The sequence below is a fragment of the Malurus melanocephalus genome, unplaced genomic scaffold (assembly GCF_030028575.1).
Source record: "Malurus melanocephalus ecotype Western Australia unplaced genomic scaffold, MMel_1.1 scaffold_39, whole genome shotgun sequence".
NCBI lineage: Eukaryota > Metazoa > Chordata > Aves > Passeriformes > Maluridae > Malurus > Malurus melanocephalus.
This window is the reverse complement of record NW_026623271.1, coordinates 2,400,585-2,421,681: the sequence shown is the minus strand read 5'-3', so window position 1 is coordinate 2,421,681 and position 21,097 is coordinate 2,400,585. Positions and strand designations below refer to the sequence as shown.

The 21,097-nt window shown below is 35.7% G+C and overlaps 1 protein-coding gene across 3 annotated transcripts in view; it reads right to left on the bottom strand.

Moving 5' to 3' along the window:
• KMT2E (lysine methyltransferase 2E (inactive)) overlaps nt 1-21,097 on the bottom strand; it is a 56,043-nt gene that overhangs the window by 13,773 nt on the left and 21,173 nt on the right. For all 3 annotated transcript variants that reach the window (XM_057364504.1, XM_057364503.1, XM_057364505.1), the window contains 13 exons: nt 16,943-17,054; nt 16,369-16,598; nt 14,690-14,770; nt 14,458-14,516; nt 10,282-10,454; nt 9,258-9,296; nt 7,438-7,650; nt 5,908-6,038; nt 4,736-4,853; nt 4,477-4,586; nt 3,359-3,620; nt 1,747-1,845; nt 850-1,014 (listed from right to left, as the gene is read on the bottom strand). In XM_057364504.1, coding sequence (XP_057220487.1) covers nt 850-1,014; nt 1,747-1,845; nt 3,359-3,620; nt 4,477-4,586; nt 4,736-4,853; nt 5,908-6,038; nt 7,438-7,650; nt 9,258-9,296; nt 10,282-10,454; nt 14,458-14,516; nt 14,690-14,770; nt 16,369-16,598; nt 16,943-17,054 — 1,792 coding nt within the window. The remainder of the gene's footprint in view (nt 1-849; nt 1,015-1,746; nt 1,846-3,358; nt 3,621-4,476; nt 4,587-4,735; nt 4,854-5,907; nt 6,039-7,437; nt 7,651-9,257; nt 9,297-10,281; nt 10,455-14,457; nt 14,517-14,689; nt 14,771-16,368; nt 16,599-16,942; nt 17,055-21,097) is intronic.

Genomic DNA, 21,097 nt, shown 5'->3' with positions numbered 1-21,097 from the left:
CTTTTACAGGCCCAAAAAGCCTCAATCTCGTTTTTGCTGTCAGAACTACAACACTTCTCTCCTTGAAGGCAAATGACAGGATGAGTTTCCTCCCAAGCATGTGCTGTTTCATCAGCAGAGTATTTAAACACATCCATCCCTGGTCAGATCACAACAGATTTGTGTAAGAACTATACACCGCATTCCTTCATCCATAASCTAAAAATCTACTGTTTATATCATGTTGTCTTTCAGTTTAACATTCTTTTTGTAATGCAGAGTCTACTAGGTGTTGAGCGTTGTCACAAAAGGTACTTAACAGAATGCTAACAAATTCCTCAGCAAAACAACCTGAACTGAGAACCATTGTATGAGTATTTGAAAACTGTAAGAAGCACCCAACTACTACAGAGTAAAAAACTGTTTATAAAACATTTAGAATCTTCTGCAAAACTCAGAAAAAAATACACTTTGGTATCTCATTTCCTTTAAAATAACAGAAAGGTTACAYCATGTTCCTTAAAAACCCACTAAACAAACGAACTGTTCACGGGTTACAGAGGGTGTCTAAGGAAAATCACCTCTTGTAGCTAAAGTCAACATCAATGAATGGTTCTATCCTGAACTTCCAAAGACAGACTTAATTACGCAGCTGGGGTGTGTGTGCGTGCATGCACATTTGCAAAAATTCATGTAACTGAAATTCTTCATTAAGGAAATTCTATATATATCTTATTCAAAAAAAACCCCAAGAGCTAATATAGTATAATGTCAAAGAACCRCATACATCTTAATGTGCAACTCGACATCCAAACTGATAAAATATGCAATGTTAAATGCTAGCTTTCAAATAAAGCTCCAGATAACTACCTGAATAAATTCAGCATCATTGAGAATCTGTGCTTCCTTGCATTCTGATTTAACCTCAGTTTTTGCTGTGCTGATTCTTTCCAAAGCCTGCTCTCTTCTTTTTTCTCTTTTTTCTAGTCTGGCAAAAGCTTGCAGGATAGCTTCCATTTTCCGTTCTTCTCTTGTCTGATGGATTTAACAATAATCATAATCAATTTCAGTCATAATCTTTCATATATAYAAACATGTAATTTCTCTCCCTCCTGTTTTTTTAAGCACTTTCAAACATGTCCAAMGTGTGTTCAACATGAAGATCAAGTTCAGCAGAAGCTCAGATTAAAGGGAAATGTCACTGCCAATACTAGACTCTTGAAGAAAGGTTTGCATCCATACCAGCCCTGACAAACAAGAGAATCTTGCTTTGGATTTAAGAACTTGCTAATTTTTTTGAATACTTACAAAAAATATAGCATATTTTAAAATACTACTTTTTAAACACTGTTCTACTGAACTCTGAAAATTAGGATTTCTGAGACTTTTTAAGTTGGGAACTAAAATCAAATCGGCAAAAATCTTGATTCCCAATGCTATCTATAAAAATGGCCATTACAAATAAGAAGCAATAATAAAGAGCAAATAATTAGATCCGAAAAAGGCATTGCAGAAATCATCTAAAGGCACTAAAAATTATATACAATTGAGGATGAAAGCAGATTTTTGTCAAAAAGGAGTGACRAAGCCAGATGAAGCATTCTCAAATAGCAAGCCTTGCATTTTAAGGATAAGTTCATGTAAGGATCTGACTTTGTACATGCTCAGATTCTACAAGCCCACAAAAAGGCAGSAATTAGCTTSGGAGGAGCAGGTGTCACTAAGCCTTAGTGATGCTTTTAGACAGCTACTTGCTTCCCAACTTACCATCTTCCTTTTCCTTTCTGCAATCTGCTCTTCTGATTCCATTTCTACTTCATTGCTAATGGGAGTTTTTTCTTCTATATCATCAATAAAATCTGGCTCCTGGAACATGGAAATTACTTTTACAGAAGTTCTATTCCTCTTGCAAATTAGGGTAAATGAAAGGTTACACAGAACTATGAATCTTCAGATCACTACATCAAAAGTAATCAAACCAATAAATCAGGATGAAATCCCCACTCCCCCATCCCACCAAGCCAAAAGTATCAGAATTAAAACAAAAAGGAACTTCTGGAATCTAACAATAACCACAGCTCTAACCACTTTATAATCCATTAAATATTTAGGAGTTTTATATTATACACCCATAAAAAAGCAGCATTATTTTTAGTGAAACAGAATTAATGCCAAAGTAGATGTTAACAATCACACAAGTTTTTCTTAACTCAGAAGTATATTCAATGGAAGTCCCATTTTCCATTTAAAGATTCACAATATAATCTAATGACAGTGCCATACCATATGAAAACACTAAAGTTACCTAATTAACAATGGTTTTCTGTTTTGAAAGAAAAAACAAGCATGTAAGAATAAATTTTAAATCATTAAATGTTCACTAGTCCTATATGCAATTTCACTTTTACATAAAAAACTAGACAAAGATTTAAAGCTGGTCTTAAAATGTGTATCTAAACATAGAAAGCAGTCAATTAGTAGCTTTTTTTTCCTGGGGTGAAACATAAAAAAAGCGTATGGGAAAAACGTAGAAGTACTTTTAACAGCTTTAGTCTTCCCAAAATTCCTACTCTTCAGTTTTGAAAAACAATATAAGTTCTTCTGTGTCTGTTCTATGTAATCTGCCTGTGCCGTATGTCACATTAGAAGGTTCCATATACCAGTTACCACTTCTCAAAAGCATGACAAAAAACACGAATCAAAAATCCCTTAAGACAGTTCCCATRTTGCCTCTCTGGAGATCATAATCTGCAAGTCACATGCATGCCTTCTGGACTTCGAAGCATTTTAAAGCTATTTAGCTACTAACACTCCAAAATGATTTATGATTTTAGGAAAACTGAGTGTCAATATGCTCATTTTTATCTTCCTTCCTTCAGTCCTAAAATGACATTAAAAGAACTAGCAATTGCTCCCTTTTCTCTACCCTTCAACTGTCATCAGAAACCATTGCTTTAGAAAAAAAATCGTTGTCACCACCCCCAAAATGAAGAAATACAGAATTACTAAGGTAACAATCTGTTAGTTATTTTTAATAGCTGCTCTGCAAAATTAATAATTTATGTCATGGACCCCTCCCAATAATTCTTTCAAACTGCCACATAAAAAAAAGACAAATTTAAAATTAACTATCCCGGTACRTTACCAGGCAGCTTTACCATACTACCCTATACATTTAGCTTCAAAACATACTTTCCTCCTCYCAACTGAATTAAACAAAGAGCTGCAGAGCTCCATTAAAACTGGAGCTGCAGTCAACACTCAGTATTCTGGGTGAGAGTTGTTTTAAGAGCATGGCTACTTACTGCTATGTTTAAATAATACTGAGTAACAGAAAATATTTAAAAGGTTTTATTTCTGAGCATCTTTGTGTCAGTACCTGATTATTAGAAATGGACAGTCTGAGCGGAGAGAGTTTCCTCTGTTTATTATCTGCAATTTTCACTTTGGTGGCTGCTCCTTCACAATCCAATGTGATGTTCTGATTTTGAGTCTCCTTTTCTCTTGAAACATCTTTCTCTTTCTTTCCCTTTTTCCTTCTGGTTTCATATCCAGTATTGATGTTTTCTGTAGGCTCAGAACGTCTGAGAACTGGACACTCAGGATTTTCTTTGAGGCAAGCACAATCCACTTTGTATTTACTGCAAGTAATTAAATGCAAGAAGGCATATTTGATTAAGCTGTACAGCAATGACACCCTTCAATACTAAATCAATGATATTTCACATTAAACATCTGCTATAATGAGAAGCAACCACATTAAAATACAGGTGACTGAAGTTTTCACCACAATATACAACACTGCTGTAATTCCAAAACCTTATCTACCAGTTAAAAGAAATTTTAGCTTTAGCTTTGCTACATGGAATTCTTTTAAATTCAAGGTTATTATTTGCTTGAAAGACAACAGTTATCTAAAATCTAAGGGTAATCCTAGGTGGAAATATAACCAACGCAAAACAGATGCCTGGAAATCAGAATTCATTCTATATGCAAAGATGGCAGACACAATTTACAGCACGAGCACACTAAACTCAGAGTCACTTTGCAAAATTTTAAGCTCTACTTGGATACACAGGAAATGTTACTCAACATGTTCAACTGAAACAAGGCTGTCAGCTACAGGTACCACATACAACTACTRTGTATTTTGAAGAGGAGTATGTCTACTGCTCTTAACAGTGCAGGGTATCTTGAGATAGTCTGAACCCATGCTGATTACAACACATACTCTGTGGTCATACATAGTTCAAGTTAAGTAGCAAAGGCATGTCTGCACAGCACTGTACCCAAGCTGGCTTAAGGCAGACYACAGACATGCAGAAATAAAAATACACAACTCTGCCCATACACACACTGTCCATTGTGAATACAGCACCTGAGGAGCCTTGTGTTGTTAAGGCATGCAAGAAAGTGAATGATACAAAACCAATGCCATTCTGAATTGCAAAGTAACTTAATAAGATGTATTTTAGAATAGCATTCTCAAATACTTACCAATTTCCATAATCAAAATCAAATGCTATGGTAATCTCTGCTCCCTTTGGAATGTTATGGATGGAGTAAATATAAAGATGAATTGTTCCATCTTCAATTACATGCCTCACCTACAGGCAAGAAAATGTTATTATATTATCATAAATTACTTTCAAGTAGTCGTATAATAATTGTAGGGATTGCTCAAATTATCAGGAATCTCAATGAAAAGGGGATTTCTGAGTAAATAAAACTAGTTTAACTTTCTAAAGGTGCTCACCTCTGCATTTGGTGTACACGAACGTCTGATGAAWCGAGCTTCATTTCCAAAAGTCCTTGCATCAACACACATTTCTAGCCCATGGAATTTGGAGTAAAACAAAACAAATGGGTATGGCCTAAAAAACACACAAGAAAACCATGCATTTCTTATTTTTTAAAGATGCTAAATAGTGCTTATTCCTATTAGTAATCTTTGTAACATGATGCTAGGCAAAATACACCATATTTGGAGATTAATCTAAGAATAACATGTTTTATATTTAAGCCTCATGATTTTAACTGGTACATTCTCCCAATGCATTCTCAGAATACCTCGAGATGCAGTTACAATCCTGTATCATCTGCATAGGATCTAATGGGAGAACACTAACAGAGAAAGCACTAGACATGGAAGACACAAAGTTAATGTTTTTTAATTTCTTGAATTTTTCTTCTGACAGGCACCAAAATGAAACTCAGAATTTTATATGCCACATAAAATCATTWAAAAAAAATCAGACCTCCACATCCCTGCCTAATACCTGCAGCATCACTAGCACCAACCCTCCTGATGGAATGGGGCATCCAAATACTTTGTGAAGACAAGCTTTAAGTTCTGCTATGCCAAGTGTCAGTGATCTAAAGGTGTGTCTTCTATCTCCTCCAACAGGCCTTTTGCAAATTTCCCTAGTAGCTGTGTCCATGAAGTTAGTGGCAGCATTGAAAACAATCCACAGGAAGAAGGAGGCAGTCACATATATCTCAGTAAACTAAGCAACTAGAGAACTCTGTCAGTGAAACAGTCCCTAGCGGATCTGTTTCCAGTTTAATTCTCARCTGATGGACTTAAAATCCATGTCTCTCACAAAAGATAAAGCCTTTACCATTAACTTATGAATTATTTTAGGAYGGTAGAACCTATTTCCTGKTTTAAGGTGCACAACTACCCAACTGAGAATGCAGAAATCCTGTAACCATGGAAGAACAAAGAGAAAACTAGATCCTGAATGAATCTGTAAGGATACCTGGAAGAGAAGGGGGGAGACAACATTCCAGCTGTCATTACTTTTAACCAGACAAAGTAAAATGCAATACACTGCAAATGGGTAACTAAGATGCATTTGTACYTGAAGCAACAGTTTGGCTGACATTTTAACAATTATTTTGCTGAAACATCAGGAATGAACAAACCTTTTAAAGAAATATCCATTAGCTTCAAATTGTTCTCTCAGCATAAACTTTCCTCTGTATTCAATAATAAGTGCATCAGGAGGCAAGTCTTTGGCAGCCTTTAAAATTTTCTTGTTTTTTTGCACGTAACTCTGTAAAGACATRGATTCATTAATGAATTTTCACTTTCTACCATTTTTCCATTCTTAGTAACAGCAGATTACACTTTCAMAGCTACTAAACAACTTTTTATTAATTAAAAAGCCCCTCATTTTTGCAATTACACCTCCAGACTGAATCAACCAAGCTGTCCTGCTCCCCTACCGATGCTATGAGATATCAATTTAGATACAAGGAACGCTTCAGCCCTAGCTCTCCAGGATATGGCTGAAAACCAACATACTTTTATTCTCACAATTCAAATACTATAGCCTTTAGTGCACTTAAGTCTCACCATGACTAGGATGAATTTGCTGCATTGTTTTGCACAACACTTTCAAAAGGCTTCAATTCCTTAGAACAAAACAAAACATGCAGACATAAAATGACATTCACAATTCATTCAAGGAAAAACAGAACAGGAAAATAACATAATAATAATTTAAATTAAAAAAAAGAATCCTGAGAGAGTTTCCAAATTCATTTTCATATCTTTAGATGGAAGGATGGCTTTTAATTAAAAACCAATACATACCCTGGCAATTAGTGAACTCACACCTCTCATAACTGTCATCACCAATCAAAAAGGAAGTAGCCTCTATGTAGGCAAAAGGCTCTGTAAGTAGGGATATTCCTCAAAGGAGGGTGTCCCATATGCCATGATGGTCTTTGAGAAAAAGAAGCAAAGATGCTTCCATTAATCTGCTACAGTAACTTACTCCTCAAGATTTCTGCTACAAAATGCTAAGTCTTTTATATGGCTCTGATTTTAAGCCTGTAACTGGTAAGTTACTGATAAGTAAGGCTAGAAAAAGACACTGCACATTTTCTTCATAAACTAGAAATTACAGGATCACAAGTTAGAAAAAAAATCATTATCAGAAACACCACCCATGAACATCCAGAACACTTACCACATCTTAAGAAAAATATAAACAATGAACACCTTGATACACATAGCAGRGGGAAAAATAAATTCAGCTTCATAAATTCAGATTCTTTCTACTCTAACCACTCCAGATACCCCTCAAAGAGAAACAGCAGCAAAGTTGACTAAAGCTGACTGTGTGTCAAAAGACAGTCTAAGGACAATCCAATGTTCAGGCTCAGACTAAGAGCTACTTTTTAGGATAAATAATATACAGGATTAAACGTAACCAGGAGTGGCACAGAATGTATAAAAATCAATTACAAGTTCTGTAAAATATGTTAAAATTCTGATGCTTAGATCTGGTGAGACAAGGAACAGAAAGTGAATGTCAAGCCCCTGTGTTTTTTGTGGGTTTGGTTTTTTTTCTGGTTTTTCTTTTTTGGTTGGCTGKTTTTTTTAAGGCATCTAATGTCATGGCACAAACACAGCATGCAGTAGCACAACAAGGCACAGCTCATTACCTCTACTGGAGGTTTGAAAATCAGATTGCTGKTGCTGACTTCTTTTTTGTCATTTCCACTGCCTAATCTGAGAGCTATTTTTTGTGCCTCCCTCTGGACACCTTCACTGTATTGGTTATTATTTGCTTCCTCATAACGATCCATCCATGCCTTGATTTTAGTTTCCCATCCAAAGTTCGAACTGTCAGTAGGATCAATCTCTGGAGCTGAGCCCTAAAAATTAAAGTAAGTGAACAAATATTAGAAGGCAAGGTATTAAAATACAAAAACATAATGCTACAACAAGACACAAAATGATGGGCAAAGGTATGCCACTGATTTCAAGTTTTGGCTTTTTTAGCAAGTCTGGTATAAAACCTTGCATTACTTAAAAACAATGAGTTAAATTCAGTCACATTACATTTGTCCTTTAAAGAATTTTATTGTTTAGTAAGTATCACCAAAGTCCAGGAATATTTTCCCTCCTCAATAGTGATTCCCACTCCTAGTAGGATGAGAATGGAGAGTGATATTGTTTCCTCCCACAACTGCACTACATAATGAATCTAAGTGCAGGAGCTGGAGGGTCAGATCTCTCTGCCCACTCAACTTTTGTGAACAAATGCAAATATAGAGAACTCCAGCTTTTATCCTGTAATACACAGGCTTCATTTTCCCCTCTCAACTTYGAAGATCATGATGTGTTTTTTCTTCCCCTGCATAACTTATTAAACTTAACTAATCGTACACCTGCTACTTTAAGGTTGTGACTCTAATGTTACAGACTTTGCACATAAATTTTTTCTCTCCTTATCTGCTCCTCACTATATAATTTTCTTCTGCAGTGCTTCAGATCCTTTCACTTTTAAAGAAAGTGCCATTGTACCTCCAGACCTCACAAGCAGCAGCCAGGCTGCAGCCAACCAAAGCTCCTTACGGACAGCAGCAGCCAGCCAACGCTCCCTTTTCTATCCACCTGAGCAGAGACACTATTAAACATTAACGAAACACAAGCAGTAGTTCAGCAATTCAAATTACCTGGTTACATTTCTTTTGTGCATGAAGAAAACCATATACACAAACAGCATTTAAAAAGGTGCGAAGCTAAGACAACCATGAAAAAACAATGGAACCTTACAAGCACCGTATTTAAAAACCCCCACAAAATCAGATTTTTCTTCCCCAATTCCGTCTTCAGTGTTCACAAGTTACATCTTATACATYTGAAATGTCAATTGCATCCCACTTGTTTTTATATATACCAAGCATGAGTGAACTATGGAAATACCTACTTCTCACACCATGCACATTTTTATCTCCCAGAAAATTTAAACACTGCTGTAACACTTAAATCTGACAAAGCAGACATCCCAATGTGATTCCCTCAGACTATGTCAGTACCAGTGAGTAAAATCCCACCAGGTATAGATGGAGGCTAGACAGAGCAGAACCACTAACTTAGCTTTTAAATGCAATGCAGCCATTTCAYTGTTTTGCTGCTTAACAGTTAGGAAAAGCTGGAGCCACTAAGTTTGAATGAGGTATTTGCTCAATTTTACTTCCTGCATAGCACAAATGAGCCCAAATTMATCCACTAGCTCTTGAAAACCACCWATTCTTGAAATAAAAATTTGCACTAATTATTTCAGTTAATTTCACAGGACAAAAATGTAGTGCTCATATCTTAATTGAAAATCACTGTGATGCATATGTAATACATTAGTTACCAAGAAGAGAATATCTCAGTGTTTAGTGTATAGCCCCAATTACACACTTGATGCTTACTATTTAAGCAATGCACAGTTAAGGTTTGAAACAAAACCCAAACAAAATCACATTACCTTTACTCGTGAAGATTTCCTGGATCCTTCTCGAAATGCCTGGAATAAAATTAGGKATTTATACATTCATTGGAGGAAATACAAAATCTCTTAAGGAATTCAAAATCTGTTAACAAATTAACAACTTTTCCATGAAACATGGAAGATGCAAACAACTAAAGAAACTATGCTGAAATCTCAAGAAGGTAAGAGGTTACATCTCACAAAATGTATTTTGAAAACCAATTCAACATTCCAACCTAAGTGCAGAGTAGCCAGGTACCTTTATGTTTCTCCCACATTACAACTTGACTCTCTAGAATTTCAGATTCCAAGCCAAAATATCACAGATCTGTATTCAGAATTGTTTGATTAAAAGTAAACATTATTCTAAAGACTTCCAAAAAGACATCAATTCTGACTTTTGAGTTTTAAAGGATAAAATTCTCATCCAAACATGAAAAACAACTAATTATGAAAACCACTTGTTTAGGAAGTTCCAGGTACTTTGTTCACAAATGTTTTTCTTCATATGTATTATACTGTTTATACAACCATAGCCAAACAGTACAATGTCAGAGTATTTTACTTAATTTAGCAGCTAGCTTTCTGACAGCACACTTCCACACCATTTCAATTCAATTAAATGGGCATGGATTCACATCTGGACAACTGAAGGCAAACATTTCCATACTTAAAACTACCACAAATGAAAACTTTTACGGAATTCTTCTTTGGGTACCTCATATCTTGTTCTGCCCCACCTCTTAACTATTTCAAATGGTCCAGTAAATGCAATTCCTGCAGTGAGATTCTGCCTCAATTACAAAACTGAAATTTCACAGCCAGGATGTAATAACTTGAAATAACAAAGGTCATGGGACTCAAGCACCCAGGAAGACTATCATTTACCACAGAGTAATAAATTTATTGCCAAAASAAGGCAGTAAAATAGCCAGATTTTTAAATCAGTGTCTCTTGGTAAGAAATGTCACACAGCTATAATTCGTAAACCAGAGTCTTAAGAGAAATTACATTCACTTACTTTTTTACATTTTGCTATGTTCTGTTCCTTCTCTCCGCTTTTTTTCCTCTTCTTATCATTGACTTTTGTAACTCTTGTAGCAGTTAAAGTAATTGTTGTTGGTGTATGTTGATAAGCAGTATACAGTTCCACAGGAACCTCATCCCCACTCTCTGTCGCACTGGTGTCCCCATCTTTAAAACAAAGAATGGTCTGTAAATATTCAAATACTGTAGAAAAAACATTCACTAGTTACTCTACATCTGCTTTCAAAACACAAAAATTCATACTGGCAAATGCTCTGAGCACTCATATGCAAAATTCACCAACAGTTGCAACAGCATGAAAATGAAGGACCAATGAGAAACTGGTAATTAAGAGATGTTTGTAGCGTGAGGTAAGGAAAAGGTACCAGATTAAATTCCATTCTTTGAATGGAATAAATGACCATATTCCATTTTAAGCAAAATTAGAAACAGAACAAAAAAGGTAAAAAAAATTAAAAACCTGTTAACTCCTTCATTTATAGTTAGCTTTTACTTGTAATATGGCATCTGGATTCTCTCAGATGACTGTATTCTAGAAGGGATTAAAATTAATGACTGACCAGCATTTCTTGTGAAGCTCCATTAATTAATCATACCTAAGTCATAATCAACTATTTCAGCTTCAATTTTTACTGTCAAGTGCCTTTTTCTCAGGGCAAATATGTCAATTTAGCCAAAAGCCTTTTGTACTCAAAATCCCCTAACAGTAACATTCTGCTGCTCAGGGAAAAGAGACGATCAGACACAAACTGACAGATACTTTTTCTTTGTGCTGTGCTCTCACAGACCTAAAGGCCAAAGCCTCAAATTTAGCATACATCAGCATTTATGTCAGACAAACACTTATCCCGACCTGAAACAGGATTACCCTAGTTCTGTCAAGATGAAAGGCTGTGAAGGATGGGGAGGATTGGAAGAGAGATGATGCACACAGATAAGAGACTGCTGTTTGCATGTGCTCAGTACAGACTTCTCAGATTTTAGCAGCTTTTCCAAATATTCTGCTTTCAGTAAACACACTTCACACTAAGCAGAACTTTTTCTCAAAGGGCATAGAAGCAGGTTTTACAAATACTTAGTATGAGAGCAGAGAAAACATTTGTTCTGATCTCAGTAGGACGTTGCTTTAATCAGTGCACGCAGCAGTCCTAATTCTTGAAACCTTCTTTACTAAATAAAGAATCCCAGCTACAGGTTACTCTAGATTTTTCCTGCTCACAACATTCCTTAACAGGATTCTTCTGTGCACAGTAAACAATCCCATTTTACCATCTTAGTTGTTCTTCTGAGCACTTTATCAGGCACTTAATTATACTTCATAAATTAGGAACTSATGTTTTCTGAATTTCTCCACATCTCTGCTGAGAATATTTTCCAAATTAGTRTAAGAAGCACACAAAAAGAAGAAATGCCTAATCAGAGAACAAATAACAGAATAACCAATGCCTGAGAAACAGAAAGGCCAGGCCCTCTTGAAATTGTCAGTGTCTGCAGTCCATACACTAGTACCTACAGAATCATGATGCCACAGCCACATACCTTTCCCCCTTGCCCCAAACCCCACAAAACACTGTCTTCCTTAGGGAAGCAACACTTCAATACTGTTGTCTACACTGTGCTTTAACTTACTGTAAAGAATAATTACCTCAACTGAACATATAATTACACAGAGTTGTTTTGAGACACTCCTTCCTAACCTACATAACCTGCTTTCACTTTGAAGAGCCTTGGTAAAGCACATTAAGGGGAGATCTTGAGTTTGCATGTCAGATACCAATTCTCCAAATTTCACAAGTTAAGGGCCCAGACTCATTTACCCATAAGCAGCAAGTGATCTCGACAGCATCAATGCCAAGACCAAACATCTTAAAGCAAAACCCTTGCACACGTTAGACATCTAAGTACTGTATCCTAAAAAAAAACCCAAAACCCGTCTCCGATMACCCAACCAACCAAATCAAAAACATCCAGTATACAATTGAGTATGGGCGTAACAAAGATGCTCAGTTCCCTGAACCATACTAAGCAACCCTGTGCACAGTAAGCTGCACCAGAATTGGACTATTATACCAGAAAAACAAAATCAACATCTCATGCAACCACAGGCCCAAGAACAACAGTCTAAAAAGGGAAAAAAGTGTGGTTACAMAGAAGTTTAAGACACACAATTTTCTATTAAGTTCTTTTATTGAAGCAAACCAACTCGCCTACTGCTTTCTCCCCACTGTTTACCTTGAAACATAGCTAAGCCAGCACCTCCTAACAAATCTTTACAATAAAAGGGTTATACTGTAAAGAATTCTTGTATTTAAATGAAAAGCCCATATAKTCATCAAAGATCATCCAAATAAGACAATCTTACCTTTTATCAAACACCTGCAACTTAATAAGTTACAAGCAACATTCTATTCCTGTTGAAGATGGAAAGATCCATTCGAATTGAAGCCACTTTTGCTTTCCCTACTTGAAATCTACAAAAATTTCCCATTTTACTAATGTCTCATAGTTTATACCCAAAATCACTAAGTCAAACTAAATTGTACAGCAGCCATTGTAGAGTACATTTAGCCAAGCTAAATGGAAATTAGGAGGTGTAAGCAMATATATTAAAGTTACACATTATAAATCAGAGTCATCAATGCTGCACTTTGACCATGTTTTAGACCAAGGAGGACCAGAATTTGCCTTTCTTTTTAACTATGTTTAGWTACTTTTGCTTTACCATTTAGTATCTCCTTTCCCACTGAATGTATTTAACAGATTTAGAGCTGATCAAGACTAAGGAGGATTAAACACTAACTTCAAAGGTAAGATCTTGTCAGCTCCTCCTAAGATTTTTAATCTCTCTCTTCCCATAAATTTACAGTAAATGTTCAGACTGTGCCTACAAATCCTAAGAGATTACTTAAATCAATTTCMTCTATCCTGTATGAAAATTCAAGTTCAACCTCAGTGTTATCATAGCACTCTGTGAACTCATTAGCTCCAAATGWATTATAAATCTACTCATTCTACTATTTCAACAGAATCAGCAAAAATAATTATAAATTCTAAAGATTTTTAAAATTAAAATTTGGCTGACCTAGTAGGTCAACCAAAACTTTTTAAAATAAGCTTGGCTTTGTTAAAATGAAAGCAGAMGAAACACAAAATGATTGTGGCTTAATAAGTAGGTCACTAATGCCTTTAAGGGACTTTAGACAACTCAGTACCAGACAACACGAAGTGTCAACTACACCAAGAAGCACAGCCRTGCCACACACCCCACAGATTTTCTGAAGGCATATGCAGTGGGCAGCAGGACCTTATCTACTTGGTATTTTAAAAAGAAATGTTAAAACACGTGTACGCACTCCACTACTTCAGAAACATGATCTGGAAGTAAAACATGTTACATTTAGGAAGGGTGACTTCTTCCCAAATTATTACTTTTGTAATAGAGCTTGAAAGCACCACTTGTCAATGAAGAATTCTACAATACATTTTGGTAGTGGCCAGATAAACTCCTGTCAAGTTCAGCCAGATGAGTTTTGAAATCCCGTGAGTGTTTACAAGAACTACTTTCATAAAATACAGACTGAAATGGGGACTTGCACTACACATCATCTGCTTATTAAAGGCAAAAACCCCTCAAAATATTTCCAATTACCTCTGTTTATTAATTTTTCCCATTTTCCCAATAAAACCAGAGCCATACCAAAACACTCCCCAATCTACATCCGAAAAATCAGAATTTGGATTTCCTCCAGAAACTTTTTCCCAGAAAGAAAGTAGACTTAGAAACCCTCTCTCATCCCAAAGGAAGAAACTTGAAGCTTTTCCAGCTTATACTCAGCACCTTACTCTAGTAAGTTAAGTAGTTCTAGTAATTATAAAACCAACATTATAAAACTTGAACATTGCTCAAGATTGAATTATTCTGCACTGCTACAAAAAAAAGAGTGCTGAAAACCTTTAATAGAAGACATGGAACTTCAACAATTGTGATGTGATATTACCTCAAGAACAATACAGTTAAGTAAAATGCACTGCTGTAAATTAAGTAAAACTTACATGCTGTAGGCTGTCAAAACTGCAGGAACCGTGTATACACTTCATTTATACTTATTTTATGACCTTTAATAAGCAAAGAGCTTTAAGTTTTACTCACCTGACATATTTTCCCTTTTCCTTCGTTGCAACAGCACTGCTCTTTCTTTATCTAAACTCCTGAAATTAGAAAGTAGATCAGCGCATCTAAGTATTAAAACAGACCTCTACAATTTCCCATTGACCATTACAGAATAAAAAGCAAACTATCTGAATGTTCACATATTTAGAAAAACATCAGTTGTGCACTGTTTCATTCCATTTTAGAGTTCAAAATCAACAAAACTACTTACCTGGGTTGGCAACGTTCACACAGATATATGTCAGGAATATGCTGTCTGTCAATCCCCATGCAGTCAATGTGCTGCCAGACACTACAAAAACACCAAAACAAACCCCCAACTTTAAAATACAATTTAAAAAACTCTGTGCACAATACACAGAGAAAATAAGTGGTTCTTTTTTTTCATTGTCATCTTTACTCAGCTTCAATACTACCTAAAACTACATCTCTCAAACACTGTTGCCACTACTCAGCTATCTGATTCATTTTCTCCTGGAAATTCTTCTCTAACATCAGAAATAACATGATAAATTATCACCATACAGAACAAGATAGAGATAAACACCCTCAGCAACAATACTTACACTTTACATAGCAACAAGTGGTTTAGTTTTAAACAAAAGGATTCAACTTCCTTTCAGAAATGAATACATAAATATTTTTATATATCAAAAGACACACAAAGATATGGTCTGATTTCCTTATATATTTTAAGATAAAAATAAATACACATTTTTATACACACTGTTATAAACTGTTAGTACTGTTGCGCGGCACAGGCAGAGGGATGAGAGACTGCTTGCTAAACTGAAGGCTAACCTAAACCAGTAGCTCATACTCATCCCTACACTGCTAGAAGGATGAGGGACACAAAAATAGTTATCTACCCACTTGGGAAGAGYTGAGGTAAATGCACAGACTCCTCAGAGAAAATCTCTTCTTCAAAGGAAGAAAACCTCTACCTAAATGGTGCCTCCCTATTCTTCCACTGCTGGAGGAACATCTTAATACATTTCAAARTAAGGAGCAAGATTACCACAGTCAAGGACCATCAGAAATTACTAGCAAGCTTGTTACATAAGCAGACATAAGAATGGAGCTCAAATTAATATTCTAATCAGCTGCAACTACCATTTTATAAAGACACAAATAAGAAATTCAGCAGCATTCATTAATAATACTAAGTAATACTAAATAAAATAAATACAGACTAATACTGAGTAGAAACATGAGATTTGTCTTGTTAAGTGTATCAGCTCTAAAAATTTCTAAGCTTAATTTTCCAAGTATTTAATAGCAGTCTCTCATTATATTATATAGGYGCTTAAGCGTGAACTCAGAAGTCTATAAACATTTAGCTTCTGCTTCTCCGATAAGAATCCATGTTACTCTTTTCATACTTATTAACTAAATCCTTTAAAAATTAGACTTACCACAAAGATAACTGGCCAAGAAGCCAATATCTGAGTCTTTCACATTATCTTGCATCCTTAAAGTTCTTTGATTTACATACATGTAATTCACCAAAATGCTTTATTAGTCAGTAAGGAGATTAAGTAATGCCTAGGTCTTTATTTTACTGTATTAACAAAGAACTTGGGATGGARTACCACCGAGATCCCTTTTAGAGGGAAAAAAGGTATACCCTTACAAAGCAGCAATGTACAAGTAAAGGCATGACCAAATTAATGAGTACTTAAGACTGACTGGAATAAATTATAAAATACTCACTGGCCTTAACTGACTACCTTGCCTGCAAGAAAACCACACAACCATCAAGCACTTTTCTGATGGAGGAAAATTTCTTGTGACTCAATGTAATTAAAACACCATTTAGTTACATTTACTTTTGGTGCAGACTKAAGTTTTAAGCATTTTTTACTTTTAAGTTATTTTAATATCCATTACCTGCATTTGTCACAACAGATCATATATCCATCATCATGTGTAAAGCCACAAATGCATCTGGTAATATCCGTTCCATAGCTTCCATCCTCTGATGTACTGATGGTAGTAGCACTGGAGGTTTCATCAAAGTTKGGAGTGGTAAATATGCCTACTTCATTCTTGCTTATAAGCACTGATGGAGGAGGAGAAGCTGGAGGCGTTGGAGGAGGCCGAGCACCATAGTTATGGTCCTAGAATTTTGTAAAAGGCAAGTTATCGTAAATGCTCCCACACTGATGGTTATTCATGCCAAAATGAAAGAATTCATTTGGCAAAGAGCTTCAGGTTTCTGATCTTTCCAGTAAAAGGTTTAAATTTTATTTATGTCACAATTCAATCTTATTTTCTAACTTCTCAAGTAYGTTGTACACTTAAGCGCACTATGTTCTGTACTCTGCTTCTAATCGACCATATTTAGCCAACTTAACCAAGACCCAGTAAGATACAGAAACACAAGCATGAATCAGTTTTTCCACATTAAAACAGCACACTTTTACTGATACATTTTGTACAGAATATTTAGTATAAAACTTACTGCATAAGGCAAACCAATGTAGCTGTGTGAGTGCGAGCTGCTGGTATACAACTGGTGTGGATAACTGTTCGATTTTTCAACTACCACAGGGCTAGCTTCTACAGATTCTGGTCTGCAAGGCAAAAGACAGATGAAGAACAAATGCAATTAATATGTAATTTATATTAATGAGTTRGATGTACTTGCTGCACAACTTCTAATTAATTCCCTGCTGATTCCGGGAGCATATAGGCAGGGACAAACTTGCATCCCACAGCAGCCCCCTCATAACAAAAAAAAAAAGGGRAAAAAAAAAAAGAAAGAAGAAAAACAAAAGTCATAACAGAAGCTGCAGAAGGGAATTCTGCCCAAGGACTGACGCTGGAATTCCAAGCGCTGCACAGCCATAGAGCCCAGCAGTGACACACAGCGGCAGTGGCAGGGCACCACCCGCACTGTTTCTACAAGCAGCAATCCTAACTAGGGTAAATTATCTAACAAGACAGTTTCTATTGACTTATCTTTAAACAGAAAGAAAAAATTGAAAACAATTTGCAAGAGAAGGTTTTGTCATCAAAGGCAGTGCCTTCTTCAATACACAAACTATGGTTTATGTGCACTAAACCACAACATGAAACAAGAAAGACAAAAGAACACTACAACAGGGAGATCTAACTGAGCACAAAAAAAATTACACCTTCATGACCTTCCTCCAGTAGTTATTCATGTGGCAGTTTTTTCATTGTGCTGTATGYTTCTATCACACTAAGACAAATGAATCCAGGTTACGTAAAGTGAGCGTTTTTTTAAACAATGAAAGGCACCACAAAATACCAAGTTAAAACTGAAGCACCCTTACTTGCATCACTAATCAGGTTTGGTTCACTTCTGTAATTTTATTTTTACTATGAATAAATTCTAGTTCCTATCACATATCTTATTAATTCCTTGAGCTGATTTTTAAAATAAACTTGGTATTTCTGAATGGTAAATAGATAATGACTAAGAAAAAACCCATCAGTAAGGTATTAAGTAGAGGTTTTTTCGCTATGCCATGAAGCGACAATAATTTGATCTAAAAGGATACCAGCAACTTAAATTTGTTGGTTAACACTTTTTTGGAAAAAATATAATTAATCATTAACTTTCTGAACAAAATGCAGTCTTTTTACATCTGTTTGAGAGTGTCCTACTAATGAATTTGATGGCCCATTTCTTCTTATGAGCCTTTTCCCAAATGAGGTTACACATGACAAAATTGCTTAAAAAGAAACTAGTTAAAAGCACTACTGGGGAAGGACTTCAGTTTCTGGAGTCCAAAGGAAAAAAACTTTAAAAAAAAAATTAATGTCTCCAACAGTCAACAGCTGCCTTTATTTGAGAGAGCGAGCAAATAAGTGAGCACACAAATCATTAGAAGTAGCAACATTAAAAATACAGTTTCTGACTAGCATGAGACAAACCAATTCTGACAGCACTTGCTCTTCGTTACCTCATAAACCCAGAAAAATCCTCATTTACTCTTACACCCCTTCACAACTTGAAAACACCATTTTATTTGGAGTTTGTGTGAATTAGCTTCTAAAAAACAGCTCAGAACTTTAGCTCTTGACTAAAAAAGACAGAAGATAAAAACTGTTGCCTTTCCAACTGATTTGCTGTTACCTATTTACCAACACAATGCGTTTATTTGTGCGATAATCATACACCTTTTCTGTCATGCAGTAATCCTTCTGACAACCTAGCCAACCAAAAGGCCAGTGCATGAGGCATTAGCTACGCATCCATCACAGCTAGGGCAGAAATTAGCTTCTCCAGTACAAGCAGGTTTTGACCACTGGATTGCTTCTATTGCTATTCTTCACCATTTGCCGAATGGGACAAGCAGTAGCGTGGGYACTCTTATTATGCTCAACCTAGGTCATGTTGGAAAATACTCAGTTTTCAGAGCAGAATGGCTTACTAATAAAAGACAGGCAGGAATGGCTTCTGGTACAATCCATCCAGGATTAATTTAGGAGAGTTTCCTTCATTGAAAATAAGCATTACAATGACCTAAATACTAGCTACTTAAACATAGGAACATTCAGTGAAATATATCAGAATGAAAGTGCCCTAAAAAGAGATGTTGTGTATTTCATCAACTGACTACAAAAATCAAGAAGATACTCCAAGTCTCTTGCAAGAGACAATACACCCTACTCCCTACATCCATTTCTTACCKACTCTAGCAATTTATAAACCACTTAAGAGAGCAAAATTTAATATTAAAGGCATAACAGAAGTGGGAAGCAGAAGCTTAAAGCTTCCAAAAACATTAGTTTATCACCAACTATTGTAACACTCATGACACAGACTCAATGTTAGTATGAAAAAGGCACAGCTTTACTTGAACAAGTAAAGCCAGAAAAATGGTGGGTGAAAAATCAGGTGATACAGAAAAGCAACTATTAAAAAAGTTGTAACAYAAATACAAACTTGGAGCACAATCAGCTTTCAGTAAAATATTTTTCAAATGCTTATCCAGGCACAGAATCTTCTTTCAATTATAACAGATGCTCACCAGAGCTCTAAATGCAACTGTTACTCTTCCATTTACCCACTACACTGGGCTGGGGAAGTGGTGAAGAAATCAGGAACTATAGGAAGGAGCTGGAAGAGCATTCATCAAAGCTAGAAATTTAACCATTGTAGGTTTTCTGCACAGTGAATAGAAAAGTGATGCAGACACTATAAGCAGTACAGAATGTGTACTGTTTTTCCACAGAGCCACAGACAGAATTAACTCTCGTGGACAGGTCACTGAGTTCCTTATTACTACTAGTTTTGCCAACCATGTGTATGACCTTAAACAGAAAACACGCCCTCTATAGTACTGACTGTTCAAAGGTCAAGGCCTTCTTCTGAAATAAACTTCTCAGAACTGGACAGCTTTGAGAAGAAATGCCTCTTGGTAAAATATTTAATTGCACAGATAATTCAAGCATGAAATACCACCTAATTTAAAAATCAAGTTTTACATTTTTTGGGCACAAGTAGAAAGGCCCAAGCAGCAAGGTACTAACTACTGTCTATAGACAAACACCCCCTACTGGCATTCTTACATGCATCCCACAAAGCAAGTTTTCAGAAGGAAGAAGTGTAAGCATTCAGACCTGCAGATTCCTTGCTTGTATTTTTGAGTATTAGCCAGTTCTGTACGAGACTGAGRTACTAAGCCTGTCAGCCTTCTGATTATACCACAATTTTCAACTTCACCTCAAACAACTCCAGTCTTACTCTGTAACTAAGAAAGATAATTATGGGATTTTTCGTTTTCATCAAAACTGCAATGTTTGTATTACAATGTAGTATACATGAAGTTTGACCAAAATGTTAATATTATTTCCTAACTAAATAAACATTACTATGATAAACTGACCATGTGTTAAGCATTGTGGCCAGCAATTCAAAACTATGTGAAATATTCACAAGGAACAAAACGCTCCACAAAAGAAGCTTCCCACATGCTCTTGGGCTGCAGCGATTTAAGATATTCTTGAACCTTGAAAACAGAAATACAGTATTTTCTCAAATCACTTGAAAAAGCAAAGACGCCCATATTAAAAAAAAAACCAAAAAAACAACAAAACCTTAAGAAAAGTTTCACTCTGCAAGTGAAACAACTCATGTTCTGGGTCTAGCTCGCTGCTAAAATGGAAACAAAATATTCTGCAYGTTGCCAGCAGATGGCATAGGTGAGAAATTGAAAGCAACACTAAAAAACAGTTAATTTACCAAACCTCAGTCCAGACACACTTACAGTTAATTTATATTAAGCGCATCAACTGTGATTCAAAGAAAGTCAGTTCACCTCTAAAACATGATCACTCTCAACTCCATTCCTTTTAAATATTGTTTTGTTTCTGACCATTTAGTAATTTATTTTTTTTTAAAGCACCGTTTTTGACTAATACCCAAAAATACSATCAATTAGAATTTGGGGCCATCAACCACTTCTATAAATATGTAGATATTCAAATGGCAAACAAAATCTCACTAGAACTAAAATATTCAAAGGCAGGCAGGTTATTCAAGCTTTAGGCTGTGAAAACCTAGCTAATAGTACTTCCTGAAAACATGCTAAAACCCCAAATGCAATCTCATCAACATCAATCTGACACAATCCAATTTGAC